The following is a 21,492-nucleotide window of genomic DNA, read 5'->3' on the forward strand; positions in this document are numbered from 1 at the left end:
AATTATTTGACACAATTTACTGTCATGACGAAAAACAAATTAATTATTTACCCAAGAAACAAACTGCCATGTTATGTCAAAATATTCAAAGGAAATATAAATCGTATTATGACAAATATTTGTTCAATGTAAATCTTATACAAAATACTTTTACTTTCAGACAACTTATACAAAATTTTAATTAGAGGAATTTATTTTGTTTTCTTTTGTTCTGCATTTATATTTATTGACAATAAGCTTAAATGTTAACAATTAGAAAGGTTTATGAACATTAATACAAAGACGGACAACTGTGGGAGGGATGTAAGTGATGGAGAGAGTGAGAGAGAGAGTGAGGGACTGAGTGTAGGTTCAACTCTCATTCATTTTCCTTCAGACTGTGACTGACTTGACTTACGTTTGGCTGCCAGGTGAGTGAAATTTGGACATTAAACTCTTTGATGCATCTGTTGGGGCTCCTCACCATAACACTTAAGATTTGCATTTTTTTATCTCAGGGTTACCACGCATGAGTTCTGATTTAGTTGGTTTAATTTTTTGTGATTGAAACCTGAACAGGCCACTTGCTGAATGAGTTTATCTGGCATACAAAGTTTGCACCTATTTGATTTCAAATAATACATCTATTGGAAAGGTTTTAACTCTGCTATTTATGTCAACCTAGAACATTGTCTCTCTTAATTAAACTCTATAAATACAACTTTTCTTACATCAAATAGCCTTCACATCTAGGTTAACCCAAAATGATTATATTGCAGATGGTCCATATTGTCACAACGTATGTACACTGTAAAACTTTGCTGTAGTTTTGCCAGTAACTTATTATAGATTTAATTTAAAGTTTTGTTTTAAACAAAGACTTGCCTGGATCTTATATTTTCTTTCACTAAACAAGTGTAAATGTCTTGGGTTACTTTTCTTGTTATATAAATGTTTCGTAATTTATTTACCTTTTACATTTAGTCGTTTAGCAAATGCTTTTTTCCAAAGTGACTTACAGATGAGGAAAACAATGGAAGCAATTGGAGCAACATAAAGGCCAACAAAAAGCATAAGTGCATTAAAAAAGTTTTAATATTTTTGATAGAAAACAAAACAAAAATGTTCAGGAAGAATGTCATTTTTGCAGGTTAATGCCAGTGCTGAGACCAGCTTCATTTTGAATCTCAAAGGTCAAAGTGTTTTACTTAAAGTTTAACTCAATATTTTCCTATAAGTACTGTTTTTAATTCAAGTTGAACTCAAATCTACAGTAAGTTACTGGCAAAAGTTATACAGTGTAGGGTTTCCTCCACCAAAATGTATTTGCTGAATAAAATATCTTTCCCCCATTTAACATGTCCTGCTCCTGTTTGTCCCAAGCTTCAAAAATCTTATGATCCCCAATGAACTGCACTTAAATAGTTTATATATTTTAGGTTAACGTAAAGCATCACTGTGTAATTTGGAAACATTCTGCGTCCTCCTGTATAATTAAAGTCAATTTTAGTAACATGGGCCGATCTTGTTTTATGTTCCAGAAGTCTCACCTGTGCGCAATCATGAATACGGCCATCTGCTCCGCGTGCGCGCTGCTTCTCGCGCTTCTCTTCGTGTGTGCGCACTCGCGTCCGGGGTCACCGGGCCGGTCAGCGCGCGCTCCCGCAGACAAGGTGCGCCTGGCAGGTATCGGCAACAGGGAAAACGAAGGACGCGTGGAGATCCTGCACAACGGGACGTGGGGGACCGTATGTGACGACGAGGTCGATATTAAACTGGCGAACGTGGTTTGTAGGCAACTGGGATTCCAAAGTGGCATAACGTGGGCGCACAGTGCCCAGTATGGAGAAGGGGAGGGTGAGTGGACTTCCCAATGAAAATACTTCTTAAAATCACTGTGGCTCTGCATTATGGACTTCTTCAAGTGATAGTTCACCTAAAATTAACATTTTGATATTATCTTCATGCACTTGCTTTTCCAACGGGGGTGAGGAAATGGTAACGAAGAGTTAGATAACTGTTTCTTACCAGTGCATGCGCAGAGAGCTACTATTCTTTACATCGTCCAGAATCAGTCCCTGTAATTTCACTTTAAGGCGGCTATAAAGGCAGCCACTAACCCGAAGCATGTAGAACACTTAGTTGGCAAGACAACACTGTCATTAAACCAAAAACAAGCCCTTCAGACAGCTCTGTTGTAACGCTTGCGATCAGATGACAGTTCTTTCCCATTTGCCTGTAAACTCGTATTGTGTTGTCTTTAGCCTTCTGCTTCATACTGGCATATATCATTGTGCTGAAAAAATGTGCTGGTGGTAACGGCTTTAAATGTTCTCCCTTGACACATACACACATAATTATCATGCATTTATAACCACACAACATCTGTTACAGGCCCGATTTGGTTGGATAATGTGAGGTGTGTTGGGACAGAGGTCACTCTGAACGACTGTAAGTCGAACGGGTGGGGTGTGCACGACTGCAAGCACTCTGAGGACCTAGGGGTGGTCTGTAGTCCAGAGAGAAGGTTGGATCAAGTGCATCCCGGAGTGTCCAGAAGAGGGCACACCATTGTTCTGCGACCAAACGCGGTCACCGCAAACCGTTGGCAGGACATTTACTCCAGTTCAATGTCACCTGCACATCTGAGTCAAGGCAATGGACATTCAGAGGATGTTCAGAGATGGGATCAGTTTTCTAGACAGCAGCTTCAAAATCCGGTAAGCCCCCGATTACATTGTAGATCTCATTAAAGTCAGACAGTTTTTTATTGGGAAGCCAAGATAAGTCTTATGCCATGTGATGTTTCATTTTATATTCAAAGTCATCGCAACAAACCCACAAGTCTATTTCCCAGTGTTAATGGCTCCTCACAAAAGTATTAAATAAATGAAAAACGCTGTCCGTTTTTTTCTTTCTCTAGTCAGCCAGAAAGGTGAGGATTGAGGAAGTGCGTCTGCGGCCAGTTCTGATGGCTGCAAAGAGGCGTGCTCTTGTCACAGAGGGCGTGGTTGAAGTGAAGCATGCTGGGAGATGGAGACAGGTGTGTGATAAAGGCTGGAGTCTAAACAGCAGCAGGGTCGTGTGTGGAATGCTGGGCTTTCCTGATGCAGAGAAGCCAAACATGAACACTTACAAGTAAGTTCTGAAATTTCGATCGATTACACTAATAAAAGGGCCTTAAACGGTTCTTCACAGCGATGCCATAGAAGAACCATTAACGGTTCCACAAAGAACACTTCAGACAAAGGTTCTTTAAAGAACCATCTCTTTCTAGCCTTTTACTATCTAACGAATATTTTTTTCACCACAAAGAACCATTTATGTAACCAAAAGGTTCTTCTGTGGCATTGAATAACCCTTTGAAGCTCCTTTTTCTTAAGAGTGTGTGTAAATGAGGTTTGGTCCTGAGGTATCTTATTGAAGTCCGACATTTTGCACCGAATTCACTGTTATTGGCTAAAACTAGTTTTATAATGTTAGGACTGGTTTCTGAGTCTATTATAGCCAGACTTCGACTTGAAGTCCAGACAGCAGGTCATTCTAGCCAAAACCACCCACAGACTGGAAGAAAACGTCTGACAGACATGTAAAGAGACCAGCCACAGTTTGTTTCCCTTTACGTGTCATTTAGAGGTGGGTAAATCTGAAATGTAATGTTACCGGTTTGAAAGGACATTCGAAATACACTTTAAAAAATTTGTTTTGTGTGGAAATGGTTCCATTAAGAACCTTTAACATCCAAAGAAACTTCACAAAAGGTTCTTCCAATTATAAAAAGGTAAGAAAGAGATGGTTCTTTAAAGAACCTTTTACTGAATGGTTTTTTGTGGAACCAATTTTTTTTAAACTTTTTAGCACCTTTATTTTAAATAGTGTACCAAGGATTAGTAGTAAATGGGTGAATTAAGAATTTATATTATGTTAGCTATTACATGCTTCAAGAATAAAATTGTTTAAGATTCAACGCCCTCAATTTAGCAAAGCAGCAAATCCTGAGGAAAAGGTTTGGGAATATTAAGGGATTTTCAAACTCCACCTAACCAGTGCTCGAATTGAAGGGGGGCTGGGGGGATCCGGGATCCCCCATAAGGCATAAGGGACTCCCCATTAGAAGTAAAAAATAGACTTTGGGGGTCCCCCAGATATTTGTATTTGAGTAAAAATTTTAATGACAAATGTGATTAAATTCATGCAATGGATATGGTATATTTTGTGAATTAATTATTTACAATCATTTATGTTAAGTTTGTTTATGGGCTAGTTGTCATGTCTCTTTCAATTTGAAATGCCCCGCCCCACATCTAAAGACCGCTAAGCTCAGAACAGTGAAAGAAGCCTGTTCTTTTCTGAAGGCCTGTTTTTAATAAATAGTATATAGTTATGCATATCATTATCAAATATATTGTGTATTTTGTATAAATTGTATATTGAGAGACTGACCCCCACAAAAAAAAGTCTTATGAGGGGGACCCCCATAAGACTTGGTTCAATTCGAACACTGCACTTAACCCCCGGTTTATCTTCATTCTAAACCCCGCTTTTAACCCTGGGTGAACAAACGTTTCACACTTGTAATTTTGAAGCAGGGTTAGCACCACTTTTGCAGGGTTATCCTTGCATTGCGGTGCCAACGTACAGTGTGAAATTAAGTGGGTTAGAATGATACGACCAGTCGCTTAACAACGGACACCAAATCAAAAACTGAACAGCGCTTGCCTCATTTCACAAGCTGTGTACAGTCCAACTCTGTGCGCTGTGTAAATAATCCTTTGAATTTTTTATTTATTTGAGTAAGTAACGTTTTAGGAGGCCTTAAACAGTCAAAAAGGATTTGCGAGACAGCTTTTTTCCCCGGATGCGGAACAACGTGGTATTCGGTTATTTAAAGGGACCACACACTATTTTTATTCAGTCGGTTGGACGCTGTAGTATTTATGCAATCATGACTGTTGACACTGCAAATATGCAAATAAGAATGTTAACCCAGGCTTTAGTGATGTACAGTGTGAAACATCAGGTTAAGAATACCCAGGGTTATCTTTTAACCCCCGATAAATTATAAACAGTGGGAAATGTGAAACAGATAACCCAGGATTCTGTTTACCTGGGGTTAAGAATAACCCGGGGATAACGATTTAAAGTGCGAAAAGCCCCTTGGTGACTATCTCTGCATTTGCGATGATGTAACGTGATGAAAATACCATTCCATAATAGTTTTTAGAATAAAGTAGAATATACAGAGAAATAACATTTCTTCAATAAAAATCACTTATTTGGGGAGGATTCGTAAATGTTTATCAAGTAAGGTTTATTGAGTGTTCATGTCTGTGCAGGCAGAATAGTATTTATTTGTGAACATATGGGGTAGTTAAAAAGATTGACCCCGTCTATTTGCTAGAATATCACTTTTGTTTCTCTTATCTTCGTTCACCAGGCACCTTTCACAAACCTAAACACTTAAGCAATGATTAAAAGATCTTTCAAACCTGCTGATACTATCTTCAGCTTTCCCAAAACGAACATCTCTTCTCAGCGTTTAGGTCTAAGCGAGAAAGTCTAATGTACCGGTTGATTGTTATTGTAAAGACGCATCAGTTTAAAGCCTTCAAAGTGTCTGTGTTTGGAGAAAGAGTTTCAGGTTTGCTTAATGATTGTCACCATTGACCTTCTATTGCTTTCTCACACAATGTTCCACATCAGGAACCTATTTATGTGGTCCAAGGACGTCAACCACTGTACTATTGAAAATGTGAAAATGGCTGTTTAAAGTTTTTGGGTTGTTTGTCACCTATGACATGAAAAACTCGTTTCAGCCGGGTCTAATCAAATATGGAACTTTTCTAGGTTAATTTAACCAAATAGTTGGTTGGTCTTAATTTTTTTGTGATATTGTGATCTCTTCCTAAACTCTAATGGAAACTTTTTCAAGATTTCTGCCTCTTTCTCAAAAGAATTCATAACGTATTTTTATAAAGCTTGTTAGAAATAACAGGAATACTACCAGCTTTTCTCTTTTTGTCATTTACTGTTCATCCTGCCTTGTTGGTGACCACTGTGGTTCACTGACCACACTCACAGCAACTATTACATTCCCGTCATATGAATGAGCTTTGGGTATGTTGAACCATAAGCTTCTTTTAAAAAGAACCACTTTAATCTTATGGCCCTGCGGTCCTCAAGCTATTTTTGTCGTAGGTTTGCTATATGTGTCTCCTTCAGATGATTCTCCGTCCGGCCACCTATGTCTGTTATACCAGATTTACTCGTCATGTTAAATGTGCTTTAGCCTTTGGTCAATGTCATCTGGCTCCAGGGGACCAGGAAGATTATATTTAGAGCTTATAAAAAGACATTTCTCACCAACTAATAAGACCAGAGACAGGCTCCTCTTATCTCCAGGTCACACAGGACATACGCATGCTTTTGGTTATGCATGATTCAATGATATGTAAGTCAGAACGAGATGCTGTTTGAAGTTAAATTAGAGCGTGTAGAGCATCCAGTGGCTTCTGTGGCTGACTTTCTAGAGATTCTCCGTTTGGCTCCTCATCTGTGCGCGGTCCCCGCACCTGACCTCACCATGTAGAATGTGCGTTTTGTAAACTCCAGACTTGGCAGATGTACCAAAGAGCTACTCCTCGCATGCCCACTCAGCGTCTCGGAGATCGCGAGCCGCCCTGCCCTCTCTGGATCCTGCATTGAAGATGCTGTAATTAAACGTTGGGCAGCTCGGAAGATTTCTACGTTTCTGGCGAGTAGGGAAAGACAGATTACAATTATAGCTGCGCCCTTTGGCCGCCGTGTCAGCACAACGCTCCTTCTCTGTCACTAAGAAAATGTAAGGACTTGAAGCCACAATTCACACTCAATTATCCTTCCACTAACATCTAAGTGGAGTGCAGTATTTTAGCTTACGGATTTGGTTCATTGTGAGTGAAGAGTAAGAGCTTCATTCAGGTCACTTCACTTAGGCAGTAAGCAGTAGAACGAAAATCTTTTTTTATGGTTTTTCAATTTTGACATTGCTGATTGTAGTGCTTTAAATTAGCAACATTTAAAAGGGTGTTTAAAATTAACGGGTTTGAAAACGTGATATTGAGATGTGTTATTACATCACATTGTACAATGTTATTTAAACAATATCTCACTAGCAAAAGTTATGTAAATTGCTACAAGTATTAACTAGTATCTTACTAATCACTAGTAAATTGTAGTTGTAGTACAAACCCGAAATGTATTGTTTTTTTGTGTACTAGTTTTGAACTCAAAGTTAAATACTGATAGAGAATTCTTGAAATAACTATTTTATATACCAAAACAAGCACCAGTTTAGTCCCAAGGAGATAAGCACACTTATAAGTATACTACTATTACCTTGATATTAGTATACTTACTACATAAAGTATATTTAAAATCCTTGAACTTACATAAACTGTTCGACCAAAATCTCTTTGTTCTGATGAACACAGAGAAAGATATTTGGAAGAATGCTTGTAACCAAACAGTTCTTGGCCACCGTTTACAACCACAGTAGGAAAAATTATTTTATACATTTATTTGTTCTGTTGGATACAAAAGAAGATATTTTGAAGAATGTAAGACAGCAAACAGTTCTGTGGTACCTATGACTACCATTGTCATTAAATGGGGGCATGTTTGCATACAAGCATTCCTTCAAATACTGTTCTCAGTGTAAATCAGAACGATGAAATGTATACACATTTGGAACAACGCGGGGGTAAGTTAATGATAACAGTACTTTAATTTTTAGGTAAAATGTCCCTTTAAGTACTTGAATTTAACTGCTTAAGTATACCTAATAAAATGAACTTAAAAGTATACTTATTATTTTCTAAGTGACATAATGAAGGGTTATAATTTGTGTTATAAAAATGAATGGTTGTTCCATACCTATATTTAAAACGTATCATGGCCTTATTGTTTGACTATAAATGCTCAACCAGCATGTTTTCTGACAGCTAGTAAGAGTCGAACTGATGTGTGTGTGTATAGACTAATGCTTAAAACAGTGGCATGATTGTTGTCTCCACACAGACCGGCTCTCTTTCTCTCTATCATTAAGTTTTCTTGGTTCAGCAGTAAAGTAAGGGTGGAACTCTCAGACTAATTACACAAGCAGGTATTTCAGTGCCAAAGTCTGTCAGAACAAATGAAAGAAACAACAGAGTTTTGTTGTCTGAAGAGATACGTTTAGCTGATGTTATCTCCTCCGGTCACATCAGTGAGTCTAAATCAAACCTGCTACTGTACAATGCTTTCAGAGTTTAACAATTGTTAAACTAATGTTTGCAATCGTGTTTTTGAAAGACAGCTGTAAATGTGGAAAGTTCAGAGGTTTTTGTATAATCTTTACATATTTACCATGAAATTGAGTCTGACTGGCTTACTGACGTAGGAGTTGGTATGGAAATTCAGAAAAGTTTAGAAACGGCATTAGTTGAGCTGAAGCTCTGCAGCTGTAGGAAGTTCCTACAAAGTTACTACGCAGTGACATGTGGTAGAAACATCCAAATATTTTATAAGGTGATTGAACTGGAAATCCCACACAGAATTTGATTTCAGTTTCTTTTCTCACTCGAATTGCGTTTGAGAAGATGGATCAGATATGTGCAGTACATTGACATATTTTTTCCTTTTAAATTGACCTATTTAAGTACTCATTTAGGGAGCACGGTGGCTTAGTGGTTAGCACGTTCGCCTCACACCTCCAGAGTTGGGGGTTCGATTCCCGCTTCCGACTTGTGTGTGTGGAGTTTGCATGTTCTCCCCGTGCCTCGGGGGGTTTCCTCCGGGTACTCCGGTTTCCTCCCCTGGTCCAAAGACATGCATGGTAGGTTGATTGGCATCTCTGGAAAAATTGTCCGTAGGGTGTGAGTGCGTGAGTGAATGAGTGAATGTGTGTGCCCTGCGATGGGTTGGCACTCCATCCAGGGTGTATCCTGCCTTGATGCCCGATGACTCCTGAGATAGGCGCAGGCTCCCCGTGACCCGAGGTAGTTTGGATACAGCGGTAGAAAATGGATGGATGGATGGAAGTACTCATTTAAAGATGCTAAATGACAGGTTTCACCACTTTGCTAAAGTTATTCTGTTGTCCTACTGACATTATTAGACTATTTAATACACTGCATAGGATAAGCGTTATATATAATAGAATGGATGGATACTTAAGTCTTGCCACAAAAGACCTCTGTTTGAGTCAGTGGTGATGTATAGGTCTGGATGTTTAAAGAAACCGAACAATGAAAGCACCACAGAGCCACAATGTTTAGACTTTTCAGGGATATCAACCTACGGATGTTTAACTTATAGTTGTCTCTGTATATCAAGCTGCGGTAGGAGAAAGTATTTTACCATCACAAACGAGACACATTTACTTAGATGATAATGATGTTGATGACAGTGATGGTGATGATATAATGTCTCGCTGTGTTTACAAGTGCATTAGCAGTAGATGTTCTCACAGACAGATGGATCTCTCTCTCGGTCTCTCTCTCTCTCTCTCGTTCTTGGTTCCCCTTGCTGTTTGTTTTTTGGAAGTCTTGCTTCTATTCCTGCATGCCATCATTCCTGCCAGTGGAAAATCTGTTTATAGAATCAACATTTTTGAAAGCTCATTTCGTGGTAGGTTAAGTTGAAACATACAAGTGTGTGTTTAGGCGTCTGCACCATCTGTTATTATTCTCGTTTAATTTCAAGACAGATGAAGCTTTAGGAGTGTAGATTCTGAACTCAATATGGCTTAAACGTAATCCACCCATGCGTTGATGTTTTTACAGTTTACACACCCAGATTTCATCTTTTACATTAACCCGAAAGACACAAATGATATAGTGCTGAAGGCCTGGAACAATGAGTTTTACTGTACCGTTGCAAAACCTCTAATTCGTTCCCCGTGCATTTACTGTATATTGTCATAAATTGTTAACACATTTTTATTTTGTTCTTTTACAGAAAAATATGGGATAAAAAAGTCAAGGATTCAACCACCAGGTAAACTCACTTTGATTTTCATTCACTTTCTTTATGGAAAGAAACAAACTGCAAAAATAAGAAAAAATTAAGATATGTTACCATATTTAGATTTTACTTAAACAGTACCTGGCATACACAACACAATACCAACCCTATATACATAATAGCCTACATGACTGTGTATAATGTACATTTAGATGTTCTTTATTTTTCTTTTATCTTGAATAGTTTTGATTAAGATTTTTCAAGATGTCACCCATAATCTTGAACACGCAATTACTTTTGTATGCCTGCTTCCTTTGTTTCCCAGACTGAGTCAAATGACTAAGAAGAAGGGATTCTGGGTTGAGAAAGTGCATTGTCTGGGCACAGAACCCAGTCTGGCAGATTGCCACGCCCAGCTGTCCATCGCCAGAAGCCCCGTCCCATGTAAGAACGGCCGACACGCTGTGGCCCGCTGTGTGGCAGGACCCCAGTTCATCCGTATGTCCTCCGGGAGACCCCAGGCCCCTCATCCTACAGCAGTAAATACAAACAAAAAATAAAATCTGTTTTTTTTGTATTTAAATAAATTAAACTTTAAAACCTGCTGTGTTTTGTCTCCTCTCATAGCTGTCAGTGCGTCTAAAAGCAGGCCCACGTCTGGGAGAAGGAAGAGTTGAGGTTCTGAAAGAAGGAAAGTGGGGAACTGTGGTTGACCATCTATGGGACCGTATCTCAGCCAGCGTGGTGTGCAGAGAGCTGGGCTTCGGCACTGCCAAAGAAGCACTTACTGGGGCATACATGGGCCAAGGTAAGAGGAAGGTTAACATTTGGAAGCTTCAAATTGTGTATGAGTAAAAGAACTGGACGTGGGCTGTATTCCCATACTCCGCTTTGAGATAGTATAGTGTTTTTTTGGTGTTGAAGGTGAATCGTTGTGAAGGGGATTAGTTTACGCTGAGTTAGCCACAATAAAGATTTCCAGAGAAGTCAGAGAAGCGTTTGTAAGCTGTGCTTATCTGAGAGACAGGTTTCAACACAGAGGCGATGTGCGAAACGTTCCATTCTGTGATAACGGTCACATTCACTCTCCTGGTACAAAACATACGTTCCACAGCAGGGATGGTGAAGAAAACCTGAACTTTCTGGGATTCGCGGTTGAGTTCAGATCCACACTGAGCGTGAGTTTAGTTTGGCTGAGAGACGAGACACGCTGCCCATCAGATCTGTGTTTGTCCAGTCTGAAAGGACGGGGTAATTGCACAGCCAAAGAAAAGCGATGACAGTAGCAATTTCCTGGACTTTTTATAAAAACACAGACACAACGATTGTTACTCTTTACATTTGAAAACCAAACAGGAAGTCAATGTAACACATTGCATTCAAAGAAGTGAAGGAAGACGTATTGTGGAACAAAAGATCAGGGCTTCTCCCAAAACCCTTTAGCATTAACATTACTGAAGAAATGGGTTGAACTGTACCAGTAGGAAGATCCAAAATTAACTTTTTGCCAAGAAAATACAGGCCAAAAATAATTCTTTCCAGCCATAAAAATGTATAGATTTGACGTTTTCGACAGTGAGAGTATTCATTGTGGCTTCGTTGTGGCTGTGTCATTTGAGATATGCCAGTCGCTGTGTCTCAGGAAACATCTGTCTCGAACATGACGTGACTTTGTTCTTCATATATTCGCTTAATCAGCTGTTCATCAATTAATCTTCAGCTGTCAGAAAGATTAACTGCTTTTGTTCTCTGTAAATGCCATTCGGTTTATTAGGCAGTATTGTTAAAGTTCTTCTCTAGCTAACTTTTAGATTTTACACAGTTTGGCAGTGGAGGAGGCGAAGTTTAGTGCAAACTCCATAGCTTTAGGCACTTTATTGTCACGTGTAATTTTCCTGGCACAGCCGAGGCCACATAAACATATACCGAGTGAAAAAGATGCCGAAATGAGCATTTTGATGACAGAAGAGAACTGGACAGTTAAACAGGACTGTGGTTTCTGTTTTTGGGATGTTATTCTAAATAATAGTATTGCACTGCCTTATAAACATGCACTCCTGTAAAATAGAAGAAAGGTTTAACCAGACTGATAAAGCAACTAGCTCAAGCCGTGTGATAGATATCTCTTTTCTTTTCTTTTTTTTGAGGGACAACGTTGCGTAAAGCAACATATACGGTTGAAGCATCATCTATGCTTGACCTCCCAGTTAGATGAAAGTAAAACTGGTCTCTACATAACTTCATGTCTTATATCATATCACGAAGAAACACCCCAGTGAAGCCAAATAGACAATGTTCTCTCCCGTTTTACACCCACACTTTCTGAAGTACACAGATATCCATCAATGAACAATACATGGAAGTAAAATATATTTTTTTAAGGCAGAGTGTACGGTTTTCCACGGATGTCGGCAGTAATATTTCTTATATAGTCATTTAATCTGCTCCTAAAATAGGGATTATAGTCATCCCATGAAAGAAAAACACCATTAATGCCGAATATATACGTCGTTTAATTTAAGGGGGAAGAAAATGTCAATTTTCCGTAAACCACAGTCTAGTGAAACGGTTTTGCGCAGTCACTCCCTTTCCATTGGCTACTGCCGGACTGCTTAATCTTTGCTTTCCTTTTCATGTTACTCACTGGCGTTTTTCAGCATGTGATGGCCATGTTGTCTTTAATTTGATAGTTTTCAATTTACTGTGATTCTTTTTTTAATTCAAAATTACACATGCAATAGTTATGTCTTCCAACCAATGGTGTATTTTTGTGTTTTGTTGTATGTTTTATATGGACGTATTTGGACGTGTCTTCTCCGATATTCAGATTCAGTTTGATCAATACACTTTTGTAGATGACGGATTGTTAAACTTACGTATGGTAACCGCCAAACTTGAATACGTATATCCTTGATTATATGTAATTTTCTCTGTGGACAGTTTTAATGTCTGGATTTTAGACAACCTCTAGCATTTTGCTTCCCCGAAATGTGGCCAAAGCAGCTGCCATGTTTGTTTGCAGGGTCTATCATTTTTGTTTCAGAAATAAATCATTTTTGTTTGGTAGAAACTGATCCATTTGATCGGAAGGCCATTTGCTCTGTATTTTTCCCTGGCATTTATTGCAGAGATGAAGAAAAACTTTATCGTTTAATTTAAATTCTGTTTCGGTGTATTTATGCTGTTCAGTGCATTTTACATCCACATGGGATTCACAGGAGAAATCAAACCCACCTTCTGACGTGATGGCTGCCCTCTGGTTTAACAAGTAATTGAGACCGAATTGAGCCAGGTTTTACATACCAAGTAAACAAAGAGAGAAATGAAGTGTGTCAGCTGTTAGAAGATGCTCTACTTATCCAAACGCCAAGACGATGAGGAAGGAGCAAGGGGTAAAATGAGCAGTGAGATTATTCAAATCTGGCTAAAAGCGTACTGTATAATGCATTATAAAAGTAGTTTTAATGTATTTATTATGCCTTTTAATGCACCTTATGCATTATGTCTTAAGAATAATTGTAACTACAATTAATAGATTATAACACTTATCAATTCATCGTTATACGTTGCATGTTTGATTGGGTTATAATTCTTTACAGCAACATTTAATGTATTACAACACACTGAACAATTATAAGGAATCATACCCTTTAATAACCCTTTATAATGCATTATACATAAAGGCTTTAAGTTAAGTGTTACAATGAGGGTACTTCAGCGTCTGCATTTCTCAAGATTTGGAAAAGGAAAAACATACTTTGGTACACTATTGTTAGTGTCCTTTGCAGCAAAAATGTTGTAGTAGCATATTTTGGGATGGTTTAAAACAAACCCATTAAAAACAAGTGCGCTTCAAGTTTAATTTTATGTAGTGTATGGACTGTGAGTAAAGTTTAAGTATTTGTAAGAATGTATGAAGTAAGAATTCTTATATCAATGTACTAATAGTTTACTTGTAAGTGTACTATTTCAATACTACCTAGGGACAAAAATGGCCCACTTTTTAATTTATAAATATATACTTTACTGTTTAGATCTTTGTTACACTGCAATTATAATACAAGTGTACAGTAATGCAAAAACAGTTTAAAGTACACTCTCAGTAAACTAATAGTTCAAGTGTACTTGTAAGTTTACTAAGTGACCTTAATATCATACTGTACTTATATTTGATTATGTAAATATATTTTTCCCACTTTAAGTATACTATTAGTTACAATTTAGGTAATAGTAGTAAATCTACTTCAGCGACAGTTAAAGCTATTTTTTAAGTACACATTCATCAAAAGATGAAGTACAAGTCAGTATACTGTAAATCAAGAATACTTAAGTGCAATTTTAACTTGTATATTTCTGGTAAGTACATAAAAACTAGGCTACAAGTGTAGTTTAAATGGCATACTATTAGCACACTTGAATAAACTTTTTTGTACATTTTACAGGACTGTCCATAGACTAAATATTGCATCAAATAATATGTTGCTAGGATGTGATTTGTTAGAATGTTTAAGAGCGAAAGTTTAGCAAAGGATCAGTGTTAAAGTGTCCAGTGTCTTCTATGGGTGAGGGTACTCAGATCGGGCTGGGTGTTTGTTTTTTTGTTTTATTTTTGAGACTTTGAACTTGGAAAGCTCCAGTGACATGTGCTGTTTGTTTGTTTTACAGGAACCGGGCTGATCCATTTGAACTCTGTGCAGTGTAGAGGCACAGAACGTTCTATTCTAGACTGCTACTTCCAGGAAGTCCCTGCCTGGACATTTAAACACAACCGTGACGCATCCGTCAGATGCCATGTTCCTCAGACAGGACTGGAGACCAAGGTAAGCCAAAGACACCTTCTTGCAGGTCATCGCGGCTAACAAGATTTATAATGTGTCCCAAGCTATTATGAACAAACTAACAGCTTGTTTATGAATAACCTTTAAAAAACAGAGCCAAATGGGTAGAACGTTTTTGGTCTAAATGTTTCCATAAAGAACCTTTAACACCCGAAGAACCTTTCTGTTTCACAAAGGTTCTTTGTGGTGGAAAAAGTTCTTCAGATTATAAAAAGGTAAGAAAGAGAAGGTTCTTACAGCACCTTTGACTGAATGGTTCTTTGTGGAACCAAAAACGGTTCTTCTATGGCATCGCTGTGAAGAACCTTTTTTGCACCTTTATTTTTTAGGAGTGTACCCTTGTGCATTCCTTAAACATTTGTCCCCATTAAAATGCAATTAAACCGGCTCTTTTAAGTCAAAACCCTTTGTTCTTTTGCCATGTTTCAGTCATGCGAATATCTACACACTTTTCTCTTTTGTGACTTTTGTTTCAGGTGAGGCTGGCAGGAGGCCGCGACACGGGCGAGGGGCGCGTGGAGGTGCTCATGGAGGTGGGGGGCAAAAAGCAATGGGGGGCTGTTTGCAGTGAAAACTGGGGAATAAATGAAGCGATGGTGGTGTGTAGGCAGCTGGGCCTCGGGTTCGCTGCGCGTGCTCATCAGGTGAGCCGACTGAAGAATGTTTTCCAGTAAAATCATCTGAATATGTCTCTTGTTTTATTTGCTTTGGTTGCAGTAGTCTGTGTGTGTGTTTGAGAGGTTGCTGCGCGTGTTTTAGGGGTGAGATATTTTTGGGGAACATTAGTTTTATACAGGAGTTGTTTTGTGGAAAGGAAGGGTGGGAGAAGGTAACATTAAACTATGTATTTTTAGACATTTAAATTTAGTCATTTAGAAGACGCTTTTATCCAAAGTGACTTACAGATGAGGGAAACAATGGAAGCAATCGGAACAACATAAGGACAACAAAAAGCATAAGTGCAAGAAAAAAAACTGGTCTCATATATCCTACCACAGTATACATAGCTAAGTTTTTTTTTGTGCATTCAAATAAAATAACGATTTAATCTGCATTCAAGAGATAATGACAGAATGCACATACCAGTGCCGTTTTCAGCTTTACATTAGGGCAGTAATACTGTACTTTCACAAGTCTTACTGTACAGTATACAGTACATATTAAAGGTATCTCACAAGTAATAATATAAGAAATATTACCTTATGCTTTTTGCATAAAGAAAAGTAGTTTGACAGTAACACTGCAGTTTTAGTACTTTTTTATTAGAACTATGTTTGCACTTCTAAATTTCATTAATTATATTCAGTTGCATAAATAACATTCAGTACAACAACTGTGTTATTTACCTATTCATACAAATAATAATAATAAAATGATGAATAAGAACAACAATAGATATGAATTCAATAATATGATACTAATTATATGTTAGATATATTTATGTATTTATAATTAGTATTATAATAATAGTATAAATCATAATTTACATCATTTATAAAATTGATTAATTATATAAACTACATAATTTATTAATAATTAATAATATTAATTGTAATTATTAGTCGCATTACTACTATTTTTATTTTATTCTCAGGACACATATTATTGGCAAGGGGACCCTGCAGCAGAGGAAGTGGTGTTGAGCGGAACTCACTGTGTTGGAACTGAACTCTCCATCCAGCAGTGCCGTCGTAATAGTCACATCCACTGCCCTCGAGGAGGCGGGGCTAAAGCTGCTGGCGTCACCTGTTCTGAAAGTAAGCTTTCTAAATAAACATTATAATTTTGTCTAGAATGATGAATCCTAATTAAACACTGTCCGTGTTCAGCGGCACCCGACCTGGTTTTGGATGCCCAGCTTGTGCAGGAGAGCTCTTACCTGGAGGACAGACCTCTGCACCTGCTCACCTGTGCTCATGAAGAGAACTGTCTTTCCTCTTCTGCCCAACGTATGAATTGGCCGTACGGTCACCGCCGCCTTCTGCGCTTCTCCTCACGAATCATGAACTTGGGCAGAGCCGACTTCCGTCCCCGTGCGACACGCGAGTCCTGGACCTGGCACCAGTGCCACAGGTGAGCTTTTTGTTGCACAGTTTAGTCATCTTGGCCCATAACAAGGTCCCTCTGTATTTTTTTGAATTTGTTAGCAGCCTTCACTCCCTTTTTCGTGTTTTTTAAAATAATTGCAAAGCCATTCTGCGGGAACAAGGCACACTGTTGTGGGGAGTTTTGGGTTCTGCGTGTTCGCGGCGCAAACCTGTTTTATTCATCTCTTAAAACAACACCAGAGAGGTTGGCATTTGAAAGGCGTCCTTTCAGACGAATAGAGTAAACAAACCCGCAAACGCAACCTCGTCAGCATAGCAGCAACTTCCTGTGAAGGGCGTTACTGTGGCAGCCAACACCTTCGTGTAGGAGCTGTGAGGTCATTAGGCAGCGGTCCATAGTGACCTTTTGTTCTCCTGATGTTCACCAGCCGGCTTAAAATCTCAAGTGCCTCTAACCAGTGCAAATCTCTGTGATGCTGTTTGGTGTTTTAAGTGGTTGCTATGGTATTGATGTACGGTTGCTAAGGTATCACTAACATGTTTTAACATGCAGAGGTATTTTAGGAAGTTGAAAGGTGGTTGTCTTCTGGTTAATGTGTCAAAGTTTCGTCAAAACGAAAGATATTGACGTACGTCTATCAATATTTTTGTATTTGCTGTTGAATAAGAAAAAATGATAGTTTTTTGTTTTCTCCCCATTTAAAATAAACATGGTATGTATAGAACATTTAGAATTTGTAGTGCAAAAATGCAGTATAACGTAGACCTATTTACCAACATTATTTCATTAAATGAATAGAAAATGCTGTTGTGATGGAAAGGAGGTTTTGCTATCTCCCTATGATGGAAATGTCGTCTAGCACACTTTTCAAATATTTTGTCATCTGTTTTATAAAGCCCAAACAACATATAACAGATTCATATGTCTCTTTACATACATGTGTTGATGGCTGTCGCCATTTTGATAACGAAGAGTTGCATTTTGCAATACTTGTGAGATGTAAAGTCCAATCTCAATATCTATTATTCATAATTTTGCCCAGCCCTAGTTAAAGGTTTGTTGAAAAATGTGACCTAAAATATCACAAATACTGTGGTTGTCCACGGTATATGACACTTCTACATAATTGGAATTACAAGCCTTCATTTGATTTATTTATTATATGGTAATTGATGTTGTTGTTTCAGGCATTATCACAGCATTGAAGTTTTCACTCATTACGACCTTCTGACGCTTAACGGAAGCCGCGTGGCCGAAGGACACAAAGCCAGTTTCTGTTTGGAGGACACCTACTGCCCTGAGGGTAAAACTCTAGCTAATGAAAATCTTAGTCGTCTATGATTTCAATACAGTTTAAATACACAAAGCTGTTTTTATTTCTTCATCAGGACTTCAAAAACGATTTTCGTGTTACAACTACGGAGATCAAGGGATTTCGGTGGGTTGTTGGGACACCTACCGCCACGATATCGACTGTCAGTGGATAGACATCACAGATGTGAGGCCTGGAGACTACATCATGCAGGTGCGCCGCTTTCACAACTCAAATGAACAATTTAAAACGTTCACATTGAGTTTATTACAATTCCCCAAATAACATCAAATAGTGGCGGGATTTGTTTAAAGAGTAGATTTTCATTTCAGGATGTCGTTTAGCCACGTTTTCCTCTGTCATTAACTGTAGAACGTCTTAATCTTCCAAATCATTGTGGGCTCTGAGATCTCTGGGGCCTCAAGTTTCGCATGCACAACAGTGAAGGAACTGCTTAGGGTCCAATCAAGATGCCTTTTATACATCCCAGCTGTAAAGCATAGGTTGACATGAAGCTTTATTTTAATTACAGTGTACCTTCGTGTCTTGACCATTCTCAAGATTTATTTACACGAAATGTCGCTGTGACAGATTTGCATGTATTTTAGGCATGTTTGGCAGATGCAAATTACAAACCAGCATCAGGATGGAGCTATAAATGGCCCGCCGGAGAGCTCCAGTGAAACTCAAAGGTCATTACTTACTGCTCGTATGTCTCCGTAAAGATGGCAACATGCCAGCCATCTCATTTCAACCTGTTCTAATTCATAATACAGCAGAAAAAACTTTTTCTCGAGTACCTAAAAATAACCCGATTGTAAGCATTCCTCACTTGAAGAGCGAAACGTGCTATATCCCTCCATTAGACATGGTCGATTAGATTCAGAGGAGTTCACACCCGCCTGCTGTTCTAGCACTTTCTGGCTCAAGCATATGGTCAAACTGGTCTTGAACAGTGTCATTAAAAAAAAAATGCAACGAAAGATAAGTAACACTTTCACAATTTTACCGTGCTCGCAAAATAATTACCTTAAGAGCGGCTGCTAAGAAAAATGTTTTCATTGTATTATGGTAAAAATAAAACAGGTTAACAGTAGACTCAGCGTTTCAGATTTAGCTCTCAGTGCTTCGGAAGCCCAACAGGCATAATCACATCTGCTTCAATGATTTTTTACATTTACATAGAATAATGCAAGTCTCTCAAAGACACTTTTGTGCTCATACCCTGGCTAAACTTTTCACAGTTGTAAATGAATATATTGCAATTGTATAACAGTAATATGGAAGGCGTGTTGACTCATGTTGGTTTGATGAGCAAACTAGAATTGTGAAAGTTTTACAATGCTGTGATAAAATGAATGAAAACACTATTGTTCCATTTTGGCATAGTAAAAGACACCTACAGTTCAGACAGTTCATCTGATTTCTAGAATTCAACCCAAGGTTGCGTGAGTATAGAAGTTTGTAAAGTCTCTCCCATTTAGGATGATGTAAGCTCGTTTAAAATATTACCAGTTTTATACAGTTGTGTATAAAACAAGATCTGTTTTTGTGTGTTTTGTCAGGTTGAGGTCAATCCATCACTGGACATGGCAGAATCTGACTTTATGAACAACGTCATGCGCTGTCGATGCCGATACGATGGCCATAGAGTTTTCATGTACGGCTGCCACGCAGGTACGAATCCTCATAACAAACCGAAAGACACGTGGATGTGTCAGTGCTCTTTATACCCTGTCTGATTCACGTTTGCTTTCACAGGTGACGCCTACAGCGCTGAAACCGAGGATTTATTTGAGCATCAGCGTCAGATCACTAATAACTTCGTCTGAGCCGATCAAAGAGAGGAGAGAGGAGATGATGTTTCTCCAGGGCTCCTCGAATAAGACAAAAATTATGATATTTACTGGTCTTAGAACAGTTTACCATCACCACAGAGAGTGAAAGATCTTAAACAGCTAAACTGTCCGGCATTGAATTGTTTGAAAACACCTGAAAGAAAATGAATCTGATAGTTAAGATGGAAGGTTCACACTATCCCAACAAACACAAACAGGGTCAACACTCAGACGGTGTTGTTGTGGAAGTGTGTATTTGCCTTTAAGGACATTTTTTTTTTAGATTAAATTAAGTTTGTATTTTTAATTAAGTGAAATTGTTGTAAGTTTCATTTGGCTGGAATACAACTTTTGTAGCTCTTGAGACTATGAGACTTTTAGAAAAGAACTGTTCTTTTTTGTCTACACAAAGAAATATATTTATTCCTGACATGTTATTTTAAAAGAAATTCCTCAGTATAATTCATTTACAGTTTTAACCAAACTTTAGTTTTTAAACTTTTAGTTAAATGTATATTTTACCAAACAAGATATAACAGGTTGGTGTGCTTTGGTGCAGACGTCTTTAATACAAATGTATTACCGATATGATTCTATTAAGATTTAAGTTTTACTTTTTTCCAGTTCATTTCAGTTCTTTTGTTTGGGTTATGCACTTTATCGATGGACCGTCAGTATTCTGGTATAAGGGCCAGTCACTACCCTGTATCAACACACACTTTATTGTTTGTTTATCGTTTAGGTTTTTGTACTACCTTTCCTTTATCCATAGACATTTGTGACTTTCCTGAATCTTTAAGGATACCAAAGGATATTGTATATGCTGAGGATTAATTTATTTAATATGTTAGACTAGTAGGTAAGAGTTCTATTCGTTTGAGAATCGAGAGTATTAGGAAACGCTTGATAAATGGTTGATTGCTATTTTGGCGATTTTGGTTTGAGTGGTTGAATGAGACGTGTTGCTTTAGTCTAGTGCGTACTTGAAGCTTCAGAAAAATACAGCATTAAGCGTAACTTGTTACAAAGTTGTAAACAGCCCTAAAGAAAAATCTGACTTTGTCTAAAGCAGTGATCTTTAAGAATATATTCTTAAAGTAATAAATACTTCTTTGCATATATTCTTGTATTGTTTGCCTATAAATAGTGAACCTTATACACTAAAACAAGTTTAATGATTATTTACATTTGTATCTATTTGCACAATACATGACAGATATTGTGCATGCTACGAACTGATATGTAATTTGTTTCTACTGTTTATCCCAAATTATCATATTTAAATGTTTTTTTTTCTAGTCCTTTATTTTTATTCTATTTAAGTTGTAATATGTCAGGCTGGATTTCACAAACCATTTTGGCCTTATATGGGCCCTTAAGGCGTAGAGACGCACTTTTAGTGCGTAGATATTACAGCAACTTGCTCCCATCACTTCCAATGACGATACTGTAGATTATTTTACTATATACTGTTATAGCATTTTTTAAATAA

General features: G+C 37.9%; 1 protein-coding gene across 1 annotated transcript; it reads left to right on the forward strand.

Moving 5' to 3' along the window:
• Positions 1-392: 392 nt before the first annotated feature.
• Positions 393-21,121, forward strand: loxl4 (lysyl oxidase-like 4). Its single transcript, XM_056761102.1, has 15 exons — positions 393-410; positions 1,521-1,836; positions 2,374-2,699; positions 2,903-3,117; positions 9,958-9,996; positions 10,289-10,502; positions 10,591-10,771; positions 14,629-14,783; positions 15,278-15,445; positions 16,396-16,558; positions 16,631-16,874; positions 18,038-18,153; positions 18,239-18,375; positions 19,728-19,839; positions 19,924-21,121. The coding sequence occupies exons 2-15, from the start codon at positions 1,542-1,544 to the stop codon at positions 19,992-19,994; spliced, it is 2,436 nt and encodes an 811-aa protein (XP_056617080.1). The 5' UTR covers positions 393-410; positions 1,521-1,541; the 3' UTR covers positions 19,995-21,121.
• The last annotated feature ends 371 nt before the right edge of the window (positions 21,122-21,492 follow it).

Source organism: Triplophysa dalaica, chromosome 11, assembly GCF_015846415.1.
Source record: "Triplophysa dalaica isolate WHDGS20190420 chromosome 11, ASM1584641v1, whole genome shotgun sequence".
NCBI classification, from domain to species: domain Eukaryota; kingdom Metazoa; phylum Chordata; class Actinopteri; order Cypriniformes; family Nemacheilidae; genus Triplophysa; species Triplophysa dalaica.